This window comes from Orycteropus afer, unplaced genomic scaffold (genome assembly GCF_000298275.1).
Source record: "Orycteropus afer afer isolate SDZICR_OR568_19922 unplaced genomic scaffold, OryAfe1.0 scaffold00145, whole genome shotgun sequence".
In the NCBI taxonomy this organism is placed as follows: domain Eukaryota; kingdom Metazoa; phylum Chordata; class Mammalia; order Tubulidentata; family Orycteropodidae; genus Orycteropus; species Orycteropus afer.
In genome coordinates, this window is record NW_006921732.1 from 4,948,390 (window position 1) to 4,958,555 (window position 10,166).

Genomic DNA, 10,166 nt, shown 5'->3' on the forward strand with positions numbered 1-10,166 from the left:
GGGTTTGAACCACCAGCCTTCTGGTTAGCAGTCACATGCCTTAGGCACTAAGCCACCAGAGCTCCTGTGATAAATCATAGACCCAGTGAAATTTATTTCACTATTTTAGCCAGTTAAACTTATCATCTCCTTAGTGAATTCAAGCTATGTACCCCTATGCTAAGTTCTATGAATTCAGACACAGGAGTACATAATGAAGTCTAGTATGCAAAGAGGGAACTCTGGTGGTGTAGTGCCTAAGGCATTTGACTGCTAACCAAAAGGCTGGTGGTTAAAACCCACCCATCACTCCCTGGAAGGAAGGTTAGGCAATCTACTTCTGTAGAGCACCACCCCCCAAGGAGGGGTTGCTATGAGTCAGACCTGACTCAACGGCAGTGAGTTTGGTTTTCTGGTTTAGTATGGAAAGTATTAAGATAGAAGTAAGGACTATTGGGAACACAGAAAGGGTATTTAGAAAGTTAGGAAGCTTCCTCAAAGAAGTAATATCTGCCATGAGCTAAGCTGTGAAATAAAATTAGGGTTTTTCCAGGAAAAGAGAAGGGGAAATGGGCTTTCCATTCAGAGGTAATAGAAGTAGAGTTATTCTCTCTCTTATTTCCCTAGATTTTGCATAAATTAATGTATCTGTTTTGGGGGAGAGAAGTAGGGAGAAAGGTGCTTCCCTACATTTTGCAGATGACTATTTAGATTTCTAGGAAGGTAGCTGGATCCCAAGCAAGTCCAACCCATCTCCTTGATCACCTCTGCTGAATATAAAATTTACTGAGAAGCCTTCTTAATTAAGTAATTCTTATTCATTATCAACCATCTGGGATTTAATACTACTTTGTCTTTTCTGTACCATTCTTTATATTATATAATCTCTGTATGTCTCTAATGAAAGAAATAGGTTATTGGTTTTATACCTATTTTTTACTCCTTGAGAATATATATCCCGTTAATCTGAGTTTTGCGCTTTGTCTGTGATTGAACTCTTATTATAATGTGTTTTCTTCTTTAGACAGGAAATCTTCCAGCTATACGCAGGAAGTTTTATAAAATACTGTTGTTTGTTGTTGTTATGTGCCGTCAAGTCAGACCCAACTCATAGCGACCCCTCCTTGGGTTTCCAAGGCAGTATCACTACGGAAGTAGATTGCCCCATCTTCCTTTCGAGGAGTGGCTGGTGGGTTTGAACCGCCAGTCTTCTGGTTAGCAGTCAAATGCCTTAGGCACTGCACCACCAGAGCTCCTAAATTAAAAGGCCATTTTTCCAAACTCAAAAAAATTAGTACTATACTATATGACTTTTTTTTTTACCCACACCTTAAAAGTTCTTACTTTGTTTCCTGGCACCAGTGTCTCTAACTGGTCTGTTAAGATGGCATGTCTTCACTCTGTTGATGACTCATTTATTCATGTTTAATTGTACTGATTTGAAATTTATTTAAAAGATAGAGCCAATTGGGACCATAGTTGCAGGGCACATCAAGCTCAATTGGCAAAACATACTGCACAAAACATTGTTCTACCTCCTACTTTGATGAGTAGTGACTGGGATCTTAAAAGCTTGCAAGCAGCCATCTGGATGCAATGATGGGTCTCTCCTCATCCAGAGCAAAGAAGAATGAAGAAACCAAAGATTTATGGAAACAATTAGGCCTCGCGACTGGTATACCATGCGATCTGCAGGCTATACGACTATGAGACCAGAAGAACTAGATGGTGCCTGGCTACCACTGTCAACCGCTCAGAGGGGGATCTATGTAGGAGATCCTGGATAGAGAGGGAGAACAATGTGGAACAAAATTCAGAATCATTTGGGAAAAAAAAAGGGGGGGGGACTAGGTTTGCAGGTCTGATAGAGCCTGGTGGAACCACTGAGACTATGGTCCTTAGCTGCTCTTTGGGTCTAGAATTAAACCCACACCTGTGGCTTCCTGCCAAACAAAAGACAGGCATGAGTTGAACATGTACCTGAGGTAGATAAACTCCTTGTAGAGAACAATCATGGGAGAAAGAAGGGCTGTTTATGCACAGGGAGACAGTTCAGGGGGCAGGAGTGCATGGAGGGATGGACACAGGGAAGAGGTAACTATTGGGAGGAAGTGGAACGGGAGCTGTTGCATTGTGGTAAATTGTAGTCAATGTCATGAGACAATGTGTGTGTGAACTGCTGTGTGGAAAGTGTATTTGCTCTGTAAACTTTCACCCAAATCACATTTAAAAAAAAAAAAAAAGATAGAGCCAAGTTTCAGTCACTCTTGATTTAGAGGCCAATGTGTGTAGAACCCTAGTCCCACGTACTGTAGGTTAGAGTAAAGCTGTCTTTAAAGCAGGCTGGCTTAAGTTTTTTGATGTTACTGTATGCCACCAGGCATAATTTTCAACCATTGCTTTTGCCATTCTCATCTCAAAAACACACAAAAGACAAGGTTACCTCCTCATTGGCCACCAAAAGGAAGGGAAATTGCAGGGATTTCCTAGCCAATGAAATTTCTTTACCTATGGCACAGTGCCTAAGGCATTTGACTGCTAACCAGAAGGCTGGCAGTTCAAGCCCACCAGCCACTCCTCGGAAGGAAGGCTGGGGAATCTACTTCCATAGAGATATTGCCTCAGAAACCCAAGGAGGGGTCACTGTGAGTTGGAATTGACAGCAATAAATTTGATTTTGTTTTTAATAGAAAAGACAGGAGAAAATATGTGAGTCCAGTGTAAGTCAATCTTTCAACAGTAGTTGAACAGAAAGGAGTTACTGGTGCTTTATCAGTCTTCTACTACTTATTCTTTTTTTCTTTCTTTCTTTCCAAAGGCTACCTCTGTTTAAAAAAATAACAAAAAAGTGATACTTGTTCTTTTTGTTTTTTTCCTCCCTTTGATTTTTCAGTTACAGAAGAATTGTCTCCTTTCACTTTGCAGTGACCGCATCCTTCAAGATGTCCCATTTAACAGGCAAGTGATAGCTGTAGAATTTAAAATGGGGCAAAACTGAGTTTTAAAAATCTTTGTTGATTGACTTTTTACTGGTTAGGATATCCTTGGTATAAGATTAAGTAAATAGATGGGACTGTGCATTGCTTTACTGATTGCTAAATCTATATCTCTGATTTAGTGCTTTGACATTCATGATAGCAGATTGGCCCCTGTTCTCATAGTCCTTTGCTTAAGAATTTATATTGGTTATAGTTTTCAGAATATTCACATAACACTATGGCCTATGGATATTATTATCCCCATTTGAAAGATTGGGATACTGAGGTATATATTCAGTGTCTTCCTTTGGTTATGTAACTAGTAACGCAAGGCTAGAAGAACTCAAGTCTTCTAGTTCTAAGTTCATTGTTCTTTTCTCTGTCTCATAGCTCTTGTTATTACACCTAATCCTCACTTAACAGCATCTCTTTATCTGACATTTCACATTTACAGCAATAGCAAAAAATTTACTTAAATTACCTTAAAACCAAGTTAAGGGACCTATGTGTTTTGAATGAGAGTACTTCCTCCTGAACCCCGAGTCCTTGATCCTTCTCATCCCAGCCTTCTCCCCAGTCTTGGGTGTGAGTAATATTAAAAGGCAAGAGAAAAAAAGGTCAGACTCTGGGGGCTATGAGCCACTAACCTGCACAAATGCTCAGAGGCTGAACCTGGCTGGGCCTACAGGCTGGTAGCTACCCTTCCTTCAGAGCAGAGCTGCGGCTTTAAGCTAGAAGTATGTGAGAAGACAGCAGAGGGGTGTAGACAGGGCACTAAGATGTCACTTTACCCTCAGACCCTGAGATCTGCCATTTGGGGACTGGGCCAAGGGGTGTTTCAGTGGAGAGCAAGAACTCCAGGTGAGTCAGGATAGGGCAAGTCCTACCTCTTGGCTGCAAATCCTGATCTAGTCAGCTCTGCCTTTGATTTGAAGTGGCACAAGCTGATTTATCCATCCAAAGTACAGAAATCACTGTACTGAGAGAAGCAGGCTGCATGCAGATGGCAGCTAGGGAGGGAGCAGCCCATGGGTCCCTCCGAAATGACTCCTGAAGCAGTTGGTTGCTGAAGTTGCATAATTTGGATGATTTTTACATAATGACTTGGTCTTTGGAACCTATCCATGTTGATAAGTGAGGAGTGGGTATATTCTTATTTGGTATTGAATTATGGTGGAAACTTTAAAAGCAGAGGTTAAGAGAGGCCATAAAACTGGATTCCATTAAGTATAAAGGGGTCTTGTTTTCTAAGATGTTCTGATTTGGAAGCTAAAAAGGTGATTTTTTTTGTTTGTTTCTTTTAAAAAATATTCCGTGGTTCCCATGAGCAATTTATATACATGTTGTTCAGTGACATTGGTTACATTTTTTCTACATTGTGTTAACATTCTCATTATTTCTGTTCTAGTTGTTCCATATCTATTAATCTAGCTTCCCCACCCCCCTGACCTTTTCATCTTTTGCTTTAGAATAAATGTTGACCATCTGGTCTTACACAGATGCCAAAGGGGCAAGGAGGCCACATCTTCTGACCTTCTCTAACCCCATAATGGGAAGACAGAATCACCATCAGCAGCCCAAGGCCTATTCCTATGAGGCCGAACATGCTGCCTCCCTCCAGCCCTTTCATCAACCCTGACACCAACCTTTCCTCCTGTAGCACCCACTACCTTTCTGCTGGGTTCAATAATTCACTGCAGTGGCCACACAGAACTCACAGATTATGGGGTTTATTCGGGAAGCACCAGGCTACAATTCAAGTTCAGGAAAAACGCTCAGTCTCTCTCAGCCCACCATCTCTCAGCCACTAGTCTCTCTCAGTCTCTCTCCCAGCAGTGCATGTCTCTTGGTGTCTCTCTCTCAGCAGCACATGTGTCTCAGGAGTGTGTTTCTCTCAGCAGCACATCTTTCTCAGCCAGCAGTCAGAGAGACTCCTTCTGCCTCTAGGAGGGCCCCTTTTGGCAAAGTGGCCAAACTAACAACCATAACATCAGAATTCTAAGCAAATTTGCCAGAACATTGCTTTGTGCCACTCTCAACAGAAATCCCCCAGGTGGGTAACTTTAACAATCAGGAGCTCCTCAGTTGCTGATGGCCAATTCCCCATGGAGTTTATAAAGACTTAGGCTAGAAAAGCCATACCAGATAATTTACTACACCGTAATAGACATTTTTTTTTTTTATTATTTTTAAAGAAAAAAAAGAGCACAGTAGTCACAGATGCTAGTGTTTATTTTATAAGCCAGTCTGTTTTTTAAGCTGAAAGGTGGCCTCTGGGAGTGGATGCATCTCAAAGTTTAAAGAATACCTTAGGCCAGCATTCTAGGGGGTTCCTGTAGCCTCTACTAGTTCAATAACTCAGGCCTTTAAGAATTTGAGTTTTGTTCCACAATTTTCTTTCATTCTGTGTGGGACCATCTGTTGTGCCCCTGGTCAGAACAGTCAATAGTGGTAGCTGGGCACCATTTAGTTCTTCAAAAAGTGATGTTTTTTATGTTACTATTTCAAAATTGAGTTTTCTAATTATAGTATTTTGAAAAGGAAGTTTATACTTCATGATTTAATGAAAAGTATGTTTCTCAAATTACTGTGATTTACTTTGATTTGGGTAACGAAATACATTGTTATCTGTCATGGCTGAGGAATGAAGCATTCCATTTAATCTTTGACATAGATAGCTTGGATAAAAATATAACTGCACATTGCTAAGTTTTTGATGAATCTGAATATGCTAAATCATATCAAATTATAAAGCTACATGAAATAGTTTTTTAACTCTGAAAAGAGTAGAGGATATAATTGAATAAATATTGAACCTCTCTGCTGATCATTACAAAGAAGTCAGAAGTGAGCAGATAGTAAGTAGTCCCTCTCCTAAAGAAGATGCTAATCTAGCCAGCGTTTGGCAGACATTTTCTTAAAGGGCCAGATAGTAAATATTTAAAATCTATAAAGTTTCTGTTGAAACTGCTTAACTCTGCCATTATGCCTAGAAAATAGCCCTAGACAATATGTTTTAAAATAAAACTGGATGTGGCTATGTCCTAATAAAACTTTGTGAAACAAACCAGCCAGTAAGTGGTATTATACCTATCTCTGGTCTAGCCAATGCATGCTGCTAGACTGTGAACTTCTTTGTAGTCAGGTTATAATTTTTTATGTCTGTCTCTGGTGCTTAAGTGAAGGTTTAATGAATGGATGAATGAATGGATGGCTGAATGGTTAAATGAGTACAATATTAAAAAAAATTGGCCATAGAAGTGTTGACAGAATACATTTGGTCCCCATGCAAGGAGTGAAAAATTCTATCTGATTGGTGATTATTAAAGACTTTATGTTAGCAATGACACTTGAGATAATAAAAATGTATGAATCACTTACTGTTGTCAGGCACTATGCTAAATGTTTTACATATATTTACTCAGTGTTGCAACAACCCTGTGAAATTGTTACTCTTAATCTTCATTTTACAGGCGCAGAAATGGAGGCACAAAGAGGTTTAGTAATTTGTTCAAGGTGTTAGGATAGTAAACAGCAGTGTCCAGATTTAAGTTTAGATACTATACTTTTTACGTACTGCTACTGCTATATTGCTTTGAAGATGGGAGCTGGTTGGGTTGATTGTTTAAGGCTATGGAAACTTCATGAATATATGCACAGTCAATAATAATTTATTTTATTATTATCATTAATATTCAGTAGAACTAGAATTCAAATCCAGGACTGACTTCAGCAACTGCACTCTTAACTACTAGGCTATACACTACTTCATAATTGTGGGCATGTTTGGGAACTAACAAGTAGTCTGCCTTTGTAGAAAGCATAGGTAGGCAGGAAAAAAAGATTTGAAAGTATATTTTCTTCCTAGAGTCTTAGAATGCTATGAGTACCAACCAAAACCAAACTCACTGCCATCAAGTTGATTTTAAGTCATAGCAACCCTATAGGCACACTTCCACTTCAGAGTTTATACTTCCCATTCCCTCTGCTTGGAATGTTTTCCCCTAGATATCCACATGATCGGTTCTCTTACTTCCTTGAAAGCTTTGATGAGGCCTTCCCTAACCACCCTATATAAAATTTCACTATTTCATAATCCCTTTCCCTGCTTTTTTCTCTCTCCATGGCAAGTTTAAAAAAAAACCAAACTCAATGCCATCAAGTCAGATACGACTCATAGTGACCCTTCCTTGGGTTTCCGAGGCAGTATCACTACTGAAGTAGATTGCCCAACCTTCCTTCTGAGGAGTGGCTGGTGGGTTTGAACCGCCAGCCTTCTGGTTAGCAGTCAAATGCCTTAGGCACTACGCCACCAGAGCTCCTATACTATTACTACAGTATAAAAAAAATGTTATAATTCTGGTATATGAAATGCCAAGTAGTTTTTAACATGTTTTCTAAACTCTTGCTTCTTTACAAAATGTTGTCAAACTTAATAATAAGGTACTCTCCAAAATACTGTGTAATTGTTACTTTTTCACAGTTCAGAGGGATTTTCCATTTTCTGCTCACCTTTCTTCCTAAATTGTAGCCTCAGTTCCCAGCTGGAGCTCTGAAACTGCACTCAGACTTTCAGAATTAATTAGTGAAACCCTTTGTTTTCAGGTTTGAAGCAGCCAAGCTTGTCATGCAGTGGCTTTGCAACCATGAGGATCAAAACATGCAGAGGATGGCAGTTGCTATCATTTCCATCCTGGCTGCCAAGGTACTTGAACTCTTGCTGGATAGTTTTTTATAGGCAGCTGTTTCACATTATATTTACATTTCCCTCAAAATCTCTGTATCAGCAAGACTAGTAAGCCTCTTTTGTTAATCTGTTCCAAAAACCAAGCTCACTGCTGTGGAGTTGGATCCAACTCATAGCGACCCCTCCTTGGGTTTCTGAGGCGGTATCTCTATGGAAGTAGGTTGCCCAACCTTCCTTCCGAGGAGTGGCTGGAAGACTTGAACCACCAGCCTTCTGGTTAGCAGTCAGTGTCTCAGGCACTATGCCATCAGAGCTCCCATCTATCTGCTTATTCAGGCTTTGTTCAATATGGTAAGATTTCAGGATGCTCGGAGATTTTAGTCTGACCTTGGAGTCTGTTACAGTGAATGAGTTCTTGGACATTTACCTTGTCTTTTCCTTACTTACAGCTTTCTACCGAGCAAACTGCACAACTCGGTGCTGAGCTCTTCATTGTCAGGGTAAGTCTATCATCTTCTTTCTGCAGGCCACTAGAGAGTGGCTTTCAGGCAGTGTTGTATCTCTTCTGACATTTTGTATTAAGGAAAAAAGAAATTACTTTGAAATGGGCTTATTTTTTTTTTTTTGTCCATAGAGATCATTTTTATTCCTTCACAGAAATGGAAAGAGTCTTGAACTAGGAGTCGCGTGACCTAGGATTTAACATTGTCATTTGTGTATATAGACAGATTACTTGAACCATTGGGATCAAAACAAGCCTTAAGGTCTTACCTAGTTCTAAAATTCTGCACTTTTGTTATTTATGAAGAAAATGTAGAGTTTCTATTCTAGGCATAAGATTGTATTAGGTTCTCTGGGCAAAAAAATAATGTAAAGATCTGGTATATCACTTTGCTTGCTTACAGTTTAGTTGAAGAAATAATATAATGAACAGTAGGAAGTTAAAAAAAATCTTTAAAGAGAATAAATATAAACCATATCCTCGGTGGGCTGGAAGCAAATAAAGTGCACTTAGCTTCCTGTCACAATCCTGGCATAAGGTGTCTGAGCAGTAGGAATAGTAGGAAAAATCATATGAGATAGTCTTGTTTTTCTGTGACTTACAAATTATATATGTAATGTTAAAGTAAGTCATTCATTCATATATAAAGTATCCATCAAGCACCTGCCATCTTTCTGGACATTGGGGCTTTATAATGAATTAGATATAACTCCTTCCCATAAGAATCTCACAGTGTAGTGGAGAAAATAGCTATAGAGACATGGTTGTAATGCAGTATAATAAGTATAATAGAAGAGGTTTGAATGATAAAAGAATATTGTAGAGAGGAGACTGTAGTATAATGGACAGAGTAAAAATTTTGGAGTTGACATATTTGGGTTTATTTCCAATTCTATTACTTATCAGCTGTACAATTTTAGGCAAGTCCAATAATATTCTAGGGGATGATAAAAAGTACTTTATACAAGGATGGAAATTAAATAAGGAAGGAAAAAGGAAATATAATTGAAGGAAAATATATTAAGTACCTGAGAGCTCTGGTGGCATACTGCCTAAGGTATTTGACTGCTAACCAGAAGGCAGGCAGTTCAAACCTATCAGCCACTCCTGAGAAGGAAGATTGGGCAATCAACCAAGGAGGGCTCACTATGAGTTGATTTGACTCGATGGCAGTGAGTTAAAGTTATGTTAAGTACCTACCACAAAATAAAGGACCCCTGGTGGCACAGTGGTTAAAGCATTCAGCTGCCAACCAAAAAATTGGCAGTTAAACTCACAAGCCGCTCCAAGGGAGAAAGATGGGGCAGTCTGTTTCCATAAAGATTTACAAACTTGGAAACCCTGTGGAGCAGTTGTACTCTGTCCTACAGGGTCACTGTGATTCAGAATCAACTTGATATAGTGGGCTTTGTTTTGTATTGTTTTTTTTTAAGCACAAAATACAGTGTATGTTAGATTAGTAGAAAAGATGCTGATTTTTTTTTTTAATTTTTTTATTGCCTTCAGGAATGACATTTTAGTTTTTAGAGTTGCTTTTTATTGCTATATATGTGTCTCAAAATAATTTTGACTAGAAGTATAAAAATTCAAAGATTTTTAAGGAAATAGCTTATTCATATGCTTTAGGGGAGAATCAAGCTTAGTTTAAGCAGGAAGTAATAGTAGTAATAATAAATGGTCCCTAGGGGGCACAAGTGATTTGCAATTGACTACTAACCTAAGACTTGGCAGTTCAAACTTACTTATCAGTACCAAAAGAAAGGCCTGTCAATTTGCTTCTGCTAAGATTATAGTAATAAAAACAGTATGTAGCAGTTTTACTCTGAGGTCGCAATGAGTCACAGTCAACTCAACAGCAACTAACAAGAAGAAATAACAGTGATGATGTTGGAGGCTGACAGACATTTTTTTAAGCTCTTAAATATTGTTCTCAATTTACAAATGAGAAAACAAAGAATTAAAGAGATAAATGATGTTACATAGCTAATCAGAGGCAGAGATTGTATTTAATACAACCAAC

At 38.8% G+C, this 10,166-nt stretch overlaps 1 protein-coding gene across 1 annotated transcript in view; it reads left to right on the top strand.

Moving 5' to 3' along the window:
- The window catches only part of ZYG11B (zyg-11 family member B, cell cycle regulator), a 146,246-nt gene that overhangs the window by 48,368 nt on the left and 87,712 nt on the right, over window positions 1-10,166 (top strand). The window contains exons 6-8 of the mRNA XM_007945907.2: window positions 2,873-2,937; window positions 7,563-7,662; window positions 8,094-8,144. Of these exons, the coding sequence (XP_007944098.2) occupies window positions 2,873-2,937; window positions 7,563-7,662; window positions 8,094-8,144 (216 nt within the window). The remainder of the gene's footprint in view (window positions 1-2,872; window positions 2,938-7,562; window positions 7,663-8,093; window positions 8,145-10,166) is intronic.